Source organism: Serinus canaria, chromosome 2, assembly GCF_022539315.1.
Source record: "Serinus canaria isolate serCan28SL12 chromosome 2, serCan2020, whole genome shotgun sequence".
Taxonomy (NCBI): Eukaryota; Metazoa; Chordata; class Aves; order Passeriformes; family Fringillidae; genus Serinus; species Serinus canaria.
Window position 1 is genome coordinate 110184656 of NC_066315.1, and position 18795 is coordinate 110203450.

Sequence of the window (18795 nt, forward strand, 5' to 3'; positions counted from 1 at the left end):
AGTGGCCGGAGCATGATTAGAAGTGAATAAAAACTTAACAGATACGTGTTTTCTTGGGGGGATACTGACCATCATAGAAAGAGTTGTGTACATAGGGCTGCCTTCAGTAAATAATCCAATGGATTGTGGAACAGAATTGGTAGAAACAAAGGTACTTAAAGGAATTAACTCACTTCCTTCTGGTTACTCAGGAGGTAAGATAAAAGAAGGGAAGGCTTATATGATGCCTTGGTAAGGTACTTATTTGCTAGTAATTTCTCATACTTTAAAATGTAATTAATAAAACCCTAAATTGTAGAAACTTTTCCCAAAGAAATTCTGTATTTGGAATGTGCACCCTGCTGGAGAACTCAAGTTTGAGGTCTCGTCATTCTTCATGTGAAACCATCAACAACTGAAGCATATTGAATAAATTGATGTTGCTTTTGCAGTTTTGATGTGCTGAGATCTCTTGCTCCAGCATCAAGATTTGTGGTTTAAGCCATTTTAACATGCTTGTAAATCAGATATGTGTTTGCCAATACAGTTATTAATGGCTAGCTGTTTAGAAATTAATTTCTTCCCACCTCATTGAAACTAAAGCTAGCATTGAAAGTGTCATTCTCTGTAGAATTTATCATTTTCAATGATTATCACTAGTAGGTAGTGTCTTAATGTTATGAGTATGCATATGAAATGGAAAACCAGGTGAAAAAAACCTGCTTCTATAAACCTATGTTATCTTTATTGTTTTGTAGTTTGTTTGTTTTTTAACTAGCATTAGTGCCCTGCCCTAAAGAAATAACCGCTATACCTGTCCAAGCCCTTTCCCCTCCAGCAAAATATGAATGCTGAGTTGCAGTAAATGACCGAGACTTCTGCTGTATTAATGGTTTCTCATTAGCTGCCTTCTTAATATAAGCCATATTTAGAATGTTTATGGCTGTGGCTGGACTGGAATATAAAGGAAATTCTTATGAAAGTTATTTTCATGAAGCCTAGCTTAAGTTAGGACAGTGCTTATTAAGATACTAGCAAATGTAGAATTTCACTTAGGTGAAATAAATAGAAATTTTCACCAATATAATTCTGAAAACAAATATGATTTACTTAGCTTTAACAAAAATCAGGTTTTAAGATAAAGGGTTATAGCTTTCACACTGCTCTTTATTGCCTTGTGCTGGGAAACATTTCTCAGCAACTGACATTTCTTTATATGAAAAAAACAAAACCCAAAACTTGATGAAATGCATAGTTTACCTTCAGTGTGGTTCCTAGAATTGCACCTCTTCTTTGAAGTCTTCCAACCTGTGTGCTTTCAACATACTTAAACATACTAAATATCAAATATTATAAAAGGGAGAGAGGTTTGCCAGTTACAGGGCTCCTACATAGTGTTTTATTTAAATAAATAAATACATAAATAAATATATATATATATATATATTTAGGTTTAGTCCTGCAAAGAAGCACAGTAACCCATTTAGTTCTTACCACTTCATACCTGTTCAGTGCTGTAGCAAAACTGGCTCTGAGTTACAGTGAGCACTGAACACAGTGAAGAAATGGCCATTTGCTCTGTAGTGTTCATTGATGTACATCTGCTTACTTAGTCTTACCTTCTACTGTTCTGTTATTAATTCTTCAGTTATTTGTCTTGTTTCTTCCTTTTGGGATAAATAATTTCTTTCTATGTGGAAATGAACTTTCATCTGATTTTCTTCTTGAACTTCTATTCCTAGAAAATTTCCACAGGTAAGCATAGTTAGAGCTGCAAATTCATTAAGACTAACCTACACTGGTGTTGCTTACAGCTCTGTGAGGTTCAGACTTGATTAATACCTTATTCCTCATCCTGATCAATGTGCATGGACCACCTATTGCCACTAAATACCTTGGTATCACCATTTAACTTAGCATAGTATAGGACTTTCCCAATTTAAACTCAAAACTGTTAATGCAGAATATTCTGTTGCTCGATTTTCATTGCTTTGGGACATACTTGCTGGAGGAAAGTAGAGAAAAATTGCATAAATGCAACTTTAGCAATATGACTGACATAAAGAATTAGGAATTTAAATTTTACTGAAATATATTGAAACTTTCCTGGAAAGCAGTTGGAAACATCAGTTTTCCTTGAATAAGAATCATGTCTTGGTTATTGGAAGCAGTGATTTTACTGTGTTTGTAGTATCGTACTTGATTTTAAAACAAGAACAACAAGAATAACAAAGTCCATAATTGAATTGCTGCATTCCACTACTAATGCCAGCAATGGAGTTCTATTGTAGACAAAACTGTCCAGCTTGGTTGTTGTACAAACTAGGCAAGTTACTAGAAATATTTCAGGGTTTTGGAGCTTGGTTACTGTGATCAACCTCAGATAACTGCAATGTCATTAGGGTACACCTGGCAATACTTCCTGATAGTAGGTTTGTGATAGTAAGGCTTTTCTTGTGTGTATTTTCAGAATCTTTACTAGGCTAAAAAGTATGTGATATGAGCAGAGTAACTGGTAAACAAGAGTACACATCAAGTTTACAAAAAAAAAGCTTTTTTCAGAGGAATATCTTCTGCAGCCAGAATAGAATATGTTCATATTTCATATGCCCTGACCCTCTTTCCTTTCTCTCCTTTATTTTTGTTTGTTTGTTTTGGTTTTAATGTATTGGCATTTCAGGGCCTATTTAAGGCTTTGGTTGTTTTATGTTCTTTTTGTGGGGGTGTGGACTGTTGTTGTTAGTACAGCATTTCAGGTTTTTACTTCATTTTGTCCAGAGCAAGATAAATTGCTCAGAGACTGAAAGGCACAAGTTGTTTTCTCTGTGTTTCTCTTTGTATTTTTTTTTCTTCCTCTCCCTGCCCCAGGAGAAATTGTTTTATGGCTTGAAATTTGCAACTGACGTCCTTCCCCCCTTTCCCTGTCCTTAGGAAATGCTTACTTTGCTGCGAGCCTGAGGCTGATAAATGGGGTTTGAGAGGTTTTTCTCTTTGTTACCAAGCTGAACATACTTTTCAGTTTCCATTTTGCTGGAAGTCAGTGGGTAAGAGCTAACTCAAAAATTCAAAATTTTTTTATACTACAGACTTCCTGACATAGCTATCTCAATCAGGAAGAATAGCATCCCTGACAGTATCTGACTGTGTTAATGTAGGATTTTTTGATATAACTTGTTCTTTTGTGCATATTAGGATTTGTTTGTAGAGCTGCCTTTTGGAGTGCTGGTAGTACGGGCTGTGCTGGTTTAACTATGGTGAAATGGTCCTGGTACTGATGTAACTTTCAGGAGTGATTGAAGTCAAGAACTGGGAGAGATTTGAAGAGAAACCGAATGTTGGTATGGAATGTTGGTTATGGACAATTACTCTAAAAAACATAGTTTTGGGTCTAACAGAAACCTTCACTTCAGAAACCTAACACTTTAGGTTCTGAGCCAATCTACTAAAATTTTGGGTTATGGTTTGCTTTTGTAACCTGCAGGGACAAGAACAGAGTGTAGGTTATCCCACTCTTGCCTGTTACACAGCAAAGAATCATTTGATGTGTGAGAAGCTTGGACTGCCAACTCAATTTGCAAAAGTGTGTCCATGAGAATTGTTTTAAAAAAAATGTGATTTAATGTATCCAGTGAGGTCTGTCAAATGTGACTTAAGTGCACATAAGTGCAATTGTGTGTTCTGTCTTGATCCTGCTGATTAAATCACTGTATCTCTGAGTGATGTGACATTAGTAACTGTGGAACTCTGTCTAGCAAGAACAGGTCCATCCAGGCAATTCTCATTTGTTACTCGAGTGAAAGTTGTTGGTACTACTAATGGACACTGAAGGTTCTTTTTTATTTTCTTTCCTGATTTTTTTTTACCAGGTTATGCAGATTCTGGATCAAAGTATAGCTCTAACTTTTTTCCTGAATCATCCTTTGTGGTAGTGCATTTTTTATGTCTATTAACTTGGTGATTTAGAACGCAATATCTGAAGTAGCTCCCTATATATGAAAGTAGACCGTCATGCTTAAATTATGGGCTTTGTTTACTGAGTCTTCTTTCATTCTCTTCTAATTCCAGAGTATTAAATTCACCAATAATTTCACAGATTTCTGTAGTGCAGTTTCATTATTCAATTTTTAAATTAAAAACTATTGGTATATGTAAGCATGCGTGATATTTTGTTTGTTTAAGTGAAATATATTTAGTTCAACTATTTGTGAGAATTTGGTAGAAGTTGTTTGGCAGTTCCTGTGACAGTTTTTGGGTAGGGGTGTCAGGAAGCTATTTGTCAGTAAAGTCCACAGTGAGGTGATATTTGCAGATAAAGTGAAGTTTTGATATTTGTTTTCTTAAACTGGATGAAACCATCTATGTTTTCACATGCAGAGCCTTAGTCCATCATTGCAAAGAGCTGTGCTGGATGCCCTGTTGTATTGAGCTGTAAATCAGCCTGCTGAGGGGAATTTACCATGCCTGTAGTTCTGCCAGTGTTAAAATGGACAGCTTTAATCCCCTTCACTTGGGAGTGAGAGGTTTTAGCTGAGGAGTGCCTGTTACAGAGAGTAAAACCAACCTGTCTGTGCCTATCTGAAGCTGCTTAGTGGTCCCATGTGCAAGTGGCACTGGGGAGAACACCTGAGGTCTGGTAGTCAGCTGAAGAATGGTGCTGGTTTCTGTAATTTCATACTGCTAATGAGCTGCACATGAGAAGAGAAAGATGTTTCATTGTCCAAATTCTGTAAATGAAATAACAATTCTGCCTCAAATCCAGTCAGGAATATTTCAAAGCTTTTAGCAAATATTTGATGAATTGCATTGTCTGGATTAGAGATAAAACTGCCTTCTGAAATACCTGAAATAGTGAGAAGAGGAATTTTAAAACTTTCTGTTTATACTAGGAGCAAACTTAATTTTTGGAAAATCCAGATCATTCTTGACTGGATTTCTAGACAGAAATTTTTGTTGTTTTTTACTGGCAAGAGAGCACAATCTTGTGCATGTGTTCCATTCTTCAAGCTAGGTAAATTTGTTTCGTGTAAAGTTTACAGCATGATCAAAGCAAGCATGTAAAGTTCAATAGTGTGCACAAAGGACAAGGGTGGATACTCAAGACAGTTTTTAATTTCAGTTAATTTTGCTGGAAGTTTCTAAGTTATAATTAAAAATAATAGTACGGGGTTGTTTTTTTTGTTAGGTTGTTTGTTTTTGTTTGTTTTTTAAAATACTCTGTTAATTTTTAAGATGTTCCGTGTCACTTGTCAGAAATCTAGCAATAATTGTTTTCTATGAAAACATTCAGTAATTACTTCAAGAAAGTTTGAAATATCAATGATAAAAAATTAGTCATATATGCCAGGGACATAGAGTAGAAGCAGCTTAGTGGGTTTTGGGGGGGAGAATTTTGTTGTTATTGACAGGATTTTGTATGCATGTGTGTTGGGTTTTTAGTTCGGGTTATTGTGTATTTTTTTTTTAAGCACAAGGTGTTTTTACTCTTTTAACTTAGAACAGTGTTTTGCTACTTAGTTCTAGCAGTGATAAGAATGTTAGTGTGGGGAGCCTGGCTCTTGCTCCTTGTTCTCAGATGTTTTTGTCTCTTTTCAGAGCAGATCTAAATTATTTTCTGGAGATGCTCTGGAGGTTTCCCAAGTCCTTCACTGCTTCCCTTGGGCAGTTATGGGAATCAGTGAACACAGATAATATGATGGGAAAAAATGTGATGAACGCAGGTCAGTTCATCATAAGGGGTTGTTGTTTTCTAGTAAGTGTCATCTCCTACTGTTTAATGTGTTGGATACAGTTTTATGATACAGCTGAGTCAGTGCAGTGGCTTTTTGTTACAAAACACTCCTTTATCCTCACACCCATGGTTTTGCAAAGGAAGGCACTGAGAGCCACTGCAGTCAGCTCTGGCATTTGTTGTTTTTTCCTGAGTCAATTCACTTGATTAACTGTTGGGTTTGATTTTTGCCTCAAGGAAAAACTGCTTTTTTGTTAAATTAGTGTGACAATTTCGCTAATAGAGGATCCTGGTTAGTGCAAGAGCAACAGAATTCTGGGAGAAGACATGGAATGTCAGGACAGTGAGCTGCTGGATCATCTAGGCTGTGCTGAAAGGTGGTAGCACATAATCAGAAGTAAGCTTAAATCCTGTTTGGTATCATCTTTTATGTTATTTTTAAAGAGCTAAAGTGTGACTCAGAAGTTCTGCAGTCAGAGCAGGGGTTCTGAGAAAAGGTGGATTTAAGCTGCTGGCGAATCCTAAAGTAATGTGTGAATGCTCAAGTACATGGGGTTTGTAGGTGGAGGTTGTTGTGTTTTTTTTTTTTATTTGAGACTGCACATACCAATCAGAGTCTATTCAGTCATGTGATGCAAAGTAGAACTTTATCATTCTGGTTTGGCAGACTCAACTCAGAACATGTATGAATGTGGAGTAAAAACTTTGTGGTTGAAGTGTGATTGTCAGTTCTCATCTCTACTCAGAATTAGATACATAAATGTACAGACTTAATGCTTATCACAAATCAGAGTGGGACCACAGGATGGGGAAATGTGTTTCAATGAAGGTTTTTAAAAGGCTCTATGTCAAAAAATTGAGATGTGGTCTCTTTCTTGATGTACTCAGCTGGTGCTTTCAGTACATGTGCTGGCTGGGCTGGCTTGTTAAGCTGTGAGAAGACTGGCCAAAATGTATCATTTTCTGCTCAGTTAGCAAGCTGAAGTAGCTCAGTAAGGGCTCAGATGAGTGGCAACACCAAGGCAGGACGGAAGGTGAGGCTGTACATGAATGACTTAATTTCCTTCCACTGTCCTGATAGTATACCCCAATGCTTTTTCCTGGGAATTTGGAGAACTTGGAGACAATAGTTTGTGCAATTTTTAGAAGCCTCTCCCTAGTCTGTGTTCCTAAAACAAAAGTTTCAAACACTGTTGAAGAGAAGTTATGATTCTGCAAGATAAGCTATTTGAAGAGTTGCTAAAATGTATGTGTGTCTATACTGGTCCATATATCTGCATCAATTATCTGACTAAATAATAATATAGTACCTTAAAACTCTTGATTTCTTGCATAGAGACTGTTTGGGGTACAGACTAGGGTAATGTAAAACCTGAAATCACAGCGATATGCAAACCTGAATAACTGATATGCAAAACAGTTTTCTTGTGTGTATCCAGTCTTAATTTTTAGTTTTTTGGAGTACCTGGATTCTTACAGTACTGGAAAGGATCTCTAGTGAAAATAATGGGTAATACTATAGTTGTAAGAAGCTATAAGAAAAAATAAGTAATTATAAGCAGCTGTAGCTAAGTGGAAGTTTTATGGTATTATAATATTGTTACTACATCATTGTGCATATTTTATTTGAAAATAAAAGTATTCCATGATTGCATGCACAAGTGTTAATTACCTTTCTTCCCTCAGTGCTGAAGTACCATTGTAGCTGATGCTGTAAAAGAATTGAGCCTCCTGTTGTTTAATATCTATCAAAAGCTGCCTTTTTTCATTAATAATAATAAAAATCCTGTAATTATAGTTTGGTTAGTGACTATTAGTTGGTGCTCTCTAAAGGCAGTTAGTCTTTGCATTCTGTTGTGAATACGTCTCTATCTCTCTTTAACAGTTTAATCAATGCTTCTGTGCTTATTTTTTTTTCTCCTCTGGCAAGTGGCAGTATTAATCACTAGATTAAAAAAGACTTGATTTTCAATTTGCTTTCAGATATTAGTCTTTTGTTGCCTTTTTTTTAATAGGAGTGAAATCAAGTGAAAATATTTCAGTCTTCAGTTGACATTTATTAGGATAATCTGTGTTAAATGTTACTTTCTTTAATTATGTTTTGGAGTAAATTTGCCGTATTGATTTAATGTGGATTCTGGTTGATTAGGACTTGACAGACAGTCAATTGATTTTGAAATGTACTGTGCTTGGGAAAGAGAATCTGAACTAAGCCATCTTAGGCTAAAGAGAGCTCTAGCTCTCCTGTTTTCTGTTTCATGGCTTGTATTGGTATTACTTGGCAGTAATTAACTTCCAGTGAAGCAGTTAGTTGCTTCAAAGCAATTAGAGTGCTAAATAAATTTGTGCAGGCAATATTTCCTTGACTTGGAAAATACATTGAGGAGTTGCCAGTGTGTAACATGTGAAAGCAACAAAGTTGTTACCTTTTCCTTAATGTGAGCAGTTTTAATTACATTTTTCCATTTTCTCTAGTTAAAGTACCTCGTAATTTTCGCTTGTTGGAAGAACTTGAAGAAGGGCAGAAGGGAGTAGGTGATGGTACAGTAAGCTGGGGCCTTGAAGATGATGAAGATATGACACTCACCAGATGGACAGGAATGATTATTGGGCCACCAAGGGTAAGTGTGATGAAATAAAACATTTTTGTTAGGTTTTTAGGAAATACAAAATGCAAAAAAATGATAGTATTCTACAGTGTAAAGGAATAGTTAAAATTCAGTGTATGAAATTGTAGAAATAATATATAATTTCTGATTTTCTGACATGTAAGTGTTTCAGGCTAGCTCCCCTGTTTCTGCAGCTGTCTATAAAAGCCAGTTGTGATCTGAGACATATTTTACTCAGTTATGAGTATATTAATTCTGTATTTCCACTGTTACTGAACATAAGTGTACACTGATAATACAATAAACAGGTAACTGTCGTTCCCCATTTTGTCACGTGTGCCTCATAATTTCAACTTTGTAGTAAACTGGGCAATGTATTTTCAACTTCCACAAGTTTTATCGAACAGTCTTTCAGTATAACAGTGTTGGAATTTCATTTGAATTGTACCTAAAGACTAGCAGCTTCTAATTACCTCTAATCCTTCTGACCTTTGAAGTTCTGTAGAATGTCATTTAGACTGATACAACTTGAAAGAGAAGTAATCACCTCTTATGTGTATCAGCCATATCAGATATGAGTGGACTTGACTTACTGCACACTTTCTCCTTAATTAGAATATGATGCAAAAGATCAGTATGTAACTGAGACCTTTAAATGAGTATGTCTAAGTAGCCCTCAGTTAGCATGTGTCTTTGACTGCTAGAGTGTGGCCTGTCCCTTGGTGCTGCAAGGCTTATGGAATGAGATCAGAGCTCTGTCTCAGTGAAAATAATGTCTTCCAAAGCAGCAGAGTTCCAGTGATGATTCAGTGTAATTCAGATTTCTTTTAGAAGTCCTTTGCCACTTGCAGTAGGCTACTTTGAACACCTGAATGACCATGCTGAGCTCTTAAGATTTGGATGCAGCTGGGAGAGGGCAGATTTAATATATAATCACAATGACTGCATGCTTTGGATATTAGCTTCTGTGGAATCAGTGATGGAATCCATTTTGAAGAAAGTTTGTAGTCTAATGTGTTGGGATAAGAACTTTGAAAATTTTGACCTAGCTTTCATTGGGTCTCCCTGGCTCTCCAAAAACCCTCCAGAACTGCTTGTGACTGCTTTCTTGTTCAACTTAAGGTACACTACCACACATCTTTGAAAAGAGATTATGATGTGTATAATACTATATTTATAATACTGTTAGAGAAGGTCCCACGTATTTTTAAAAAATAATGAATGTACTCAGCCCAGCTTGGGATGCACTTTTAGTCCTGGTCAATTTGCAGTTCTGTGAGTTTATTTTCTGTATGATAAAGAGTGCATGCAAATAATAATATATTGTGCCATTTCAGGGACATGCAGCCTTGCAGATAGAGTGACTTGCAATATGTAGTGACTAGAGAAGTGGAAACCCCCAGCTCCCAAACCAGTTACAGCACCTTGAGAAGAACTTCATATCTAGTTTCAGGGCCTGTAGAAGATGAGTGTTTTTTGGAATTGCCTGAGTTAAGTAGATGGTACAGTTAGGCAAAACATGGAGAAAGTTGCTAATATTGTCCATGAAGTTCTTATCATATGTGGCTTCTCTACAGTTGTGCAAAAAAAATTGCTTATCAGTTTTTTTAATTGCTTCATTTGAAAGGTGACCCAACAGCAAAAGAGGAGGGTAAGATTTGTTTTGGATTAATGGAAACATTTTTCTGACTTACAGAAAATGGAATTTTAGTTTTTTTGGGAAGCTGGCCAGGTATGCCTGGCTTGCAGTAAAACAATGACTTGATAAATTGAACAAAATTGAGAAGCCACCTGGTTAAGGGAATGAGAATGAGTGCTGTTCTTGGGATTTTCCAGAGTTGTGAGCGGAATTATATACATTTTGGCCTATTTTCACTGTAACTGACAGCATCCCTCTCTGGGGAAGAAAATTGTTCTGGCTGAATGAATAATGAGAATTTTAGTTACTGTGTTTTTTCGCTGTGGTAGCAGCTATTCTACCTGTAGTAGGATAAGATGACTTCTATCTGGCCTTCAGCTTTTAATCATAGAATCAGAATGTTAAGGGTTGGAAGGGACCCTAAAGATCCTTAAGCTTATCCTTAAGATGTCCCAACATCCTGTGCCTTGGGCAGGGACACCTCCCACTAGACCAGGTTGCTCAAGAGCTCATCTAATCTGGCCTTGAACACTGCCAGGGTTGAAGCATCCACAGCCTCCCTGGGCAGCCTTGTCCAGTGCCTAATTACACTTACAGTAATGGAAAAGAATAATAGAAAACCTTCTGTTTTTCACTGTTTCTTTGTGACCCACTTGCTGTTCAGTCTCTGTGCATGCTCAAAAATTATGGTACATGGTTTGGGTGCTTCAGTAGTCCTGTTTTCACTCTGCATTTTAATTAACCACAGACTAGACTGTTGTTTGATACTTGGCTATGTGGTTGATGTTCTGCTTGGAGAGTGACAGCTGACTGATGCAGAACAGGTTAAAGATGCTACTTCTGGAAAGCTGAGAAGCATGTTGCTGCTTTTTTGTTCACGTTGGCTCTTTCTGTTGTGCCAGTGCAAAAGCAGGTGTAGAAATGGAGTTCATCTTCATTTTGGAACACAGAGGCACGTGCATCAGTGACCAGCAAAGCCCTAATCCTTGGCATGGCCTAGTTGACAAGATTAAAAAAAAAAAAAAATGGTACCATATCTAATTCTAATGTGGCTTTCTCAAAGTATTCTTGCACTTAGAATTATCTATTCCATGGTCACTTTGGAATGACATCTGCAAACTAGCAGTCACTTTACAGTGATTCTCAGCTGCAGAAATTTCAGATATTTTCTGTAGCGCTGACTACTTCCAGAATATGTTTCTTTTGCAGGTTATATTTTTATTTTGGTTTTGGTTATATCTTAACTGTTAAATTATTGGCATTTCTGTCTTTCTCTGTTTCCACGTTTTTTACTGTATTAGGTATTTCATTATGGGGGAAGGTGGTAATTTTCCTAAAGCTAATTGATTTCTCTAAGTCCTGTACTGTGCCACTGTTGTTTTGAGGATGCAGGTGGATAGAAGGGATGAGAGCAAATGTGAATTAAAAACAGAATTGTATTAAAACTTGTGTATGGTGTAGTCAAAAAGCAGTGTAATTTATGCATAATCACGAAGTAATCAATATAGCCAAAACAGTGGAAATCAGTCAGTAATCCAAGACCTTCAGCTGGTACACAAAATTAACAAATTTATATTTATTTTATATTTCATAATTGTTATTCCTCTTGCCTTTGCTCTGTTTAAAAAAAAATCTTAATATTTACCTTTCAGTAAAATGCATTAGTCTGTCTTTTTGCTTTCTAGACAAACTATGAAAACAGAATATACAGTCTGAAAGTAGAGTGTGGACCTAAATACCCAGAAGCACCTCCTACAGTTAGATTTGTAACTAAAATTAATATGAATGGAATAAATAATTCCAATGGAATGGTAAGTTGAAATGGTAAGATTAACCATGTTGTTAATTTGCACTAAAAATATTTCTGTGAAGATCAGGTGAGGAATATGCATGTTGCACAGAGCTTTCTATTTAATGTTTATAATATAAATACAGATTTAAATTGAAATTGGGTGGCCTACTTCTTCAAATTGTTGTAGCTTTTTCTGGCTTACCAATGAGACAAACATTATTTATAATATTGAGACAGTTGTTTCTTTTAAATGAAGATGAAGGTTTTAGTTTTGAACAGAAAAACAGTAAGGGTTTAAGCTCTGTGTAGGTATTTCCCTCATAATACTCTTACAAAAGGGGATTAGTTTTGTATTGTAGCAGGAATATTACAGATTCTCTCTGATGTTTCCACTAATTAAAAATGGAGGTTATTCCTGATGAGACTCACTCTGGGTGTATTAACTCACCTGTGGTGAACTGGTGTATTTATACTCTTTGCTTTATACTGGATTTTTTAAAATCCAAGGTGATTCTGAACTTCGGTCTTAAGACCTTTTGATATGGTTGGTAATCACTTGCATATTAAAGGTCAATTTGCAGTAAATTGCTTTCACTGATCCTGCAGTTAGGATGGGATGAGTTCACAGAGGAGCTGTGGCAGCAGCTCAGGCAAGCTTGTTACTCTGTTTCTCACCAGGTACTTAAATACTGTGAGCAATCGGGGTGCCCCTCTGCTCAGACCGGAGGTGTGAGCTGCCTTCATTTGCAGTGGTGTGTGCATATATCAACAGGAAACACAGTCACATTTGTGGGTGCATTTGTCTTTAGTGAATGCAGAGTAATTGGGTCAAGGTAATACCTAAAGGTGCGTTAGCACCTTGGATTTTAAATAATTTGTGAGATTTAAAAGAAAGATGGAGTTGCATTTCTGTAATTAACAGTACTGAACTGTGAAGTTCAAGTGTCTCAATGACTGTAGCAGGGGAGGAGGTTCTCAGGGAATCTTTTCAGCTATTGTAGGTTGTAGGGTGATGTTCTGGTTGGTCATTCAAAGCTAGTTCACTAATGCTTCAGAAATAATCTAAAATTACTCTGAAAATACTTTTATGTAGTTAACAATCTTACTCTACCTGAAGATCCTGTTAAAATTGCTATCTGCAAATTAGCTCATGCCCTTAATCACAACTGTGGCTTGTTGTCTAAGGGCGTGTGTTTATTGAGAAGTTGTGAGAAGAAAAGCTGCTTATGGTATGTTTGGAAGATGATTTTCATACCTCTTCTTAGTACCATAGGAACATGTATTGTTGTGATTCAGTGAAGAAGTATGCTGTTGTGGCTTAATCTCTGCATACCTCGAGGTATAGGTGTTGGTTTTCAGAAGCAGGACCTTAGACTAGCACAGCCTAAAGGCTCTTGTTTACTGAAGGCAGTAAGTTTGAGCTTTTGTTTGGAAAAGTCTACATTTGCTCGGCTTGCTGAGGAACAAGGTGACTGCTGTGACAGGAAGTCTGCCTGGTCATTTTAAAAGCTCTGTTCAAATTGAGTCATTGCTACAGGAAAAATTGATTTTAGTAAGTTAATAATCTTACATCAAACCATCATTAATTTTTTGCCCCAAAAGATAAACTTGTATATCTTATGAAGGATTTGCTATGCCAATGCATAACTTCTTCTTTTTTTTTTTAATGGGTTTAAATGGGAATAGATAGTATTTTTAATGAAAGGAATTTTCATAAGTAATGAATTTAAACCACATTTAGTATATAATTTCTAATGTGCCCATTGTCCCAGTATCTCACATTTTATCTTATTTTGTCTTTGTGGTCATTAGAGGAACCGTGAAACAAACATCCAGGGGGCATGTTCAGCATCCTGGAGCAGTTAATATTGCTGCTTACTGATAGTTCCTTCTTGTTTCTTCAAGCTGTTCTCCCACTTTGTGGTCATCTTTCATTTAATAGATCATAAGTGGTTTGAATTCTTTGAGTTAATGGCAGGGTTTCATCTGCAGACTTTCTCTACTATCTGTGCTTCTGCAGGCACCCTGGGTTTTGACATGTGGCCAGCTTTTGGTCACATTGCTTATAGATGTCAGGAAGAAGTTGTGACTTGCTGAAAAGAGACCTGAGACAAACAGCAGCTGAAATTGTTTTATTTTAGCAGATTATATTCAAAACATTTGTAATGTTGTTAAGGTAGGCTTGTGTGCCAGATAACATCTGTGGAAAAGTAGGGCCCACACTGGGAGTTTTAGAGGGTGATAATTTCTGTTGAGTTAAAGTGTAAGTGGTACAGGGGGAAGATGGATAAGTATGGTTACTAGGGATCTAAGGAAACTCTTCTCACACTGCTCTGTGAGCAATGGTTCTCAACTTTCTTGACTTAAAAATCCCTTTACACTTTGCATGAAAAGGGCATGTGTGTAATGAATTTATCAATACTGGCAGGTACAACTTTGTTGACTTTTTGTTTGGTTTTTCTGTGAGAGAGGAGTTTGTAAAAGTTACTTTTCAGTCAGCAAGCATATCTTCAGGAATTACTGATAAATTTAGTGCAGGAGAGGAGAGCACTAGTTCAGGAATATTTTATCTCAAAAGACTAAGGTGCTCTGAGGCACCCTGTTAAATTGTCTTTCTTTTCTTATCTGCAAGTTAAGAAAACAATTTGTTTTTTTTCTTTTTAATTTACCTATGAATCTGCTGTATTTGTATTTAGAATTAGGTTACTGAGGTCAGAAAAACAAGTCCAGGTACTTGTGTAGAGCTGCACAAAATGCTTTTATGTGCTAATGGCATCACTGTTGTAAAACTGTAGATTATTATTCCTAATGCTACAGGGTCTTTTCTCTTGGAGATTTATGTATCTCATATTGATAAAACACAGGTTGCATACTAGTGTGCTGTTTGTTTTCCCATTTTCTTTTGAGATTGTCTGATTTTTGCATCTGTGATAGTGCTCCTCAGCAGTCTATCTTGCAGGATTTGCAATCACTTCTGTTCATTAAGATACCATTTACAGCTGGAAATACTTGTTACTTTTAAATCACTTGGGTCACTCAGCTGTAAATCTGTAAGCTGCCCAGTTACTGCTTTGACTATGTTTGCTGTAGACATTTGCTACTTGTTGAAGTTACTTGGAACATTGTAAACACTGAATACTTTGCATAATTGTGTAAAATAATTTGTTTTATTTTCAACTGTTAAAAAAAATAATGCATTTTTATACATTACTGCTCTTGCTATTATTCAGGGTTCCCACAGTGGTGTACCCCCTCAATAAAATAGTCTTCAGATTGCAGTTTGCAGCTTTATTAGCTTTTATGTGACCTTGAAATGTCTCCCTCTGTGTTCCAGGGTGTGGATTTGAATATTACCTAATGCTTTTGTGTGATTTGAACATAGTTTGTATCACTCTCTTAAATGTCTTTAAATGTCTTATCATTGTTCTTCATAAAGTGAGTTTATTATGCACTAACTTGGAAATCAATTCTGCAAGACAGAAAACAGAACCTGAGCCAAAATCTTTACTGCTGCAAGATGTTATGAAAGAAGTTGGTGACTTGCAGAAAAGAGACTTGAGATAAACAGGCATCAAAAATGACTGTTGCAGAGAATATGACTTTAGTCAGAAAACATTCATAGCAGTGTTAAAGCAAAGTTTTCAGGCTGTGAGTTTTTTTGTTGCAAATTCCCAGGAAAAAAAGAAAAGCAGGAGGAGCTTACTCTTAAGTGATCAGCTCTCATGTTCCAGTCTTTGTAGAACTGCATTATTTGAACAGCAGTGGTTACTGGCTGCTGTGTGCTGTAATTGAGGCAAATGTCCAGACCTGAGGGAACCGACAAAAGCAGAATTGAGTAAAAGCAAGGGGAAGGAGGATGGTGTGAAAGGAGAATTTCCAGACTGAAGATAGATGTTAATTTCTGTAGTCCCAGGGCAACTTCTTTCCAGCCATTTTGCCTCCTATCTACCACGTTAACCAAATCCCCCTTTATAAAAGTAGTAATAGTACAGTAATTACAGTGATGATTTCACCAGTGCTAACTTTCACAACCTTTTTCTGTATTGGCTCATACACTCATGTATTTTAAACTGGCATGATGTTGTTCCATAATTTAGCTTTTAGTTTAATGGTGTTTTTTATCAAATGTTTGCAATAATTATTAAGTCATCTGACTGCCATTTGTACTGTAGCTTGGTGATACAAGTTGTTGGCAACTCTGCTGACTTTAAGGGGTTCCCAGCTCTGAGCAGAGCATCGTGTGAAAAGAATGCTTTTGAGTGCTGAGCTGTAAATAAGATCAAGGATCCTACTTAGGGACTTCTTTCCAAGGTGGTGCTTTAAACTGGGTGGGTTCTGTCACTTAAGATCAGAAAATATTTCCCTCTACATGTTTTACCTGAGGTGATAGGCAGTAGCACTGTTAAAGGAACAAGAGAGGGAACAGAAGTTTCCTGGGATAGTATTGCTGCCCAGGCCAGCACATTGTTAAACCTTGGCCTTTGTTTCCTCCTCCAAAAAGGTTTAGTCTCATCTGGTGTTCTGAAAATAGCCTCACTTCAAATAATCTAGAAATAAAACATCTGTGTTAACATTCTTATTTCTGATTCCAGGTTTTTTTTTTCTTTCAGCTTGCCCTAATTAAGATGGGATAAGAAACTTCTTGATGTTTTATGCTACCTAAATCATAAAGCAGTGGTTTCCAGCACTCTTGTAGCCATGTTGGCTGCAACTCTATTAAAGGAATCCAGTAGCATGCAATAGCTCTATTCCTGCCCCAGGGCCTGCTTTGCAGTTGCACAGCTGTAGGCCCCTCTATGCTCCAAAGTTCCTCCATGCAGGGGTTGGGACTTCACCTGCTGCCAGAACAATTCCCAGGATGACTTTCAATTGACTGACTTTGCTATGGAAACCTCCCCGTTATAATAAAATTGTGTAAATTGTCCCACAGGTTTTATAAACGCATAGGAGAAGTCCCATGTCCTTTCCTTTCAGTTCATATTCCAGTTGGTAAGTGATGTACAGTAATCTTCACAGCTCCGTAAGATGACTTACTGTGAGAAGGATGCAAAGAACTAAGAAATGTCCAAGCATTACAAATCAGTTATTTCAGTATTTCAAGACATTTCCTAATACATGTAGTGCCTCTAGATGTATCAGAAGCAACGTGTAAGATCTGTGTGAAAGAAATCACCAACAATACTTGTAGCAAAGAAATAATAAGGGAAATGTTCCTTTAGAAAGGTATTTTATGGACTCTGGTGTGGCAGGTTCTTTTAAAGGACTGAGGAACAAACAGGTGCATATAGTAGCATAGTGAAGGTGATTAGTTGTTTCTTTTTTTGGGGTAATTTGAAAAAAACTATAAATTTTGCGAGGTAGCAGCTGCAGTTTTGCATTGAACAGTTTGCTGATGTCCTCTTTCCATCCTCCTTTCCTTCACACTAATATAAGTAGCAGCACAGATGGAAGGGTCCACCTGCATGGATTTTATTGCAGAATCTGTATCTGTGTGTAAGTATATGATTGTTTTCCTTAAAATATTTTAGGAACACAGGGACTTTATGTCACAGAGAAGGTGTCACGGAATGCTTAGACCATTTCTTAGGGCAACTGTCGATAACAGTTATTTATGTAGATATTTTGTGTTCAGTCATAAATTAGATTTTTCTCTTCTTTTTCCAGGTGGATGCACGGAGCATACCAGTGTTAGCAAAATGGCAAAATTCATATAGCATTAAAGTTGTACTTCAAGAGCTAAGACGTCTAATGATGTCCAAAGAAAATATGAAGCTTCCACAACCTCCAGAGGGACAAACTTACAATAATTAATTTTAGCTGATTCTCAAACTTCTGTCTTAAAACAACAACCTTCTACTCATGTAATGTCTTGATTAAATCTCACAATGCAAACACCCACACATTAAAGAATTTCAGCTGGTATACATGACCTGGACATTTGTAAGAATATATATAATATATGTATGCCCAATATGTTTTCAGGCACTATGGGAGAAAAAGGCAGCACAATTATTTTTTTCTCTTACTGAGGCACTGTCATTTAAGCATAAGCCTGAAATAGCCTATAATTGGAATTCAGGTTTTACAAGATGAAAGCATGACAGAAAGTGTCAGATTGCTGTGGAATAATATATGTTACTGAAAATAATTTCTGGAGAAGGCAAAATATAAATGGCATGCTTTATCCATCTTGCTTAGTAAAAGAGCTGCAGTTAAATTTGTTTTAAGGTAGCAGGTACAGTGAATACCGTTGCTCATCTTGTTTAATTTTGCAAGGGTGTGGGTGCCGACTACTAGTAGTGTCACAAAGTATGTTCAGGATTGTTTTGATACCTGTGTTTATAAAACGGGGGGATTAATTTCTGTTAAGCAGCTCCTGTGTTACATGTATTGGACATGGCAAATATTTGTTTACAGTCTTTGTTCTAATAAACCATGCATTTAAGTTTTAGTGAAACAAAGGAAATGTATGGATATGTGATTGAGATTAAAGTTAGTCTTAAAATGTAAATAAAATGTGGAAAGTGTCTGAGGCTGTGCCATTTCTATAATAGTCATGTAATATATGTACAGTAACTGGCAGAAGTAGTGGAAAGCCAAACATAATATTGCTGCTGGTGTTACGTGCACCTTTTGCTCTTATCATTCTTGTATACTTAGTTTACTTGAGAGGTCAAGATATTCCATATGTTGCAGGGGAGTAAGTTCTGTCTTCAGTAGTATCACTTCTTTAGATAAACTTGCACTCTGTGTGTGTATATAAATATATTTAAAAAACCCCCCAAACTCCAAACTAAGCCCAAAATAAAAACAAACAAAACCCCCTTGTCTTCCCATCTGCCCTTTAGTTCCCCTCCAGATTCTTTCCAGAAATGAGCTTAACTTTCACTTTGCTTGCTTGACCTCTAAGCAGTTTTCAGATCATAATTCTGTCCTACTTCTCAGTCCTTTGTCTTGCTTTCTTGCATTTTTTTCCTCTTTTATGTTACTTGCCTTTTTTTCTTGTCTGTTCCGCTTTTGCCTTTTCTGCAACACACAAAAAAGAAAC

General features: G+C 36.6%; 1 protein-coding gene across 4 annotated transcripts in view; it reads left to right on the forward strand.

The window, feature by feature from the left end:
• The window catches only part of UBE2V2 (ubiquitin conjugating enzyme E2 V2), a 35564-nt gene extending 17288 nt beyond the window's left edge, over positions 1 to 18276 (forward strand). For 3 of the 4 annotated variants that reach the window (XM_018909984.3, XM_009102886.4, XM_050971515.1), the window contains exons 2-4: positions 8183 to 8328; positions 11641 to 11766; positions 17412 to 18276. In XM_018909984.3, coding sequence (XP_018765529.1) covers positions 8183 to 8328; positions 11641 to 11766; positions 17412 to 17558 — 419 coding nt within the window. In that variant the 3' untranslated portion in view covers positions 17559 to 18276. The remainder of the gene's footprint in view (positions 1 to 8182; positions 8329 to 11640; positions 11767 to 17411) is intronic. The other variant, XM_050971516.1, reaches the window with a different exon arrangement.
• The last annotated feature ends 519 nt before the right edge of the window (positions 18277 to 18795 follow it).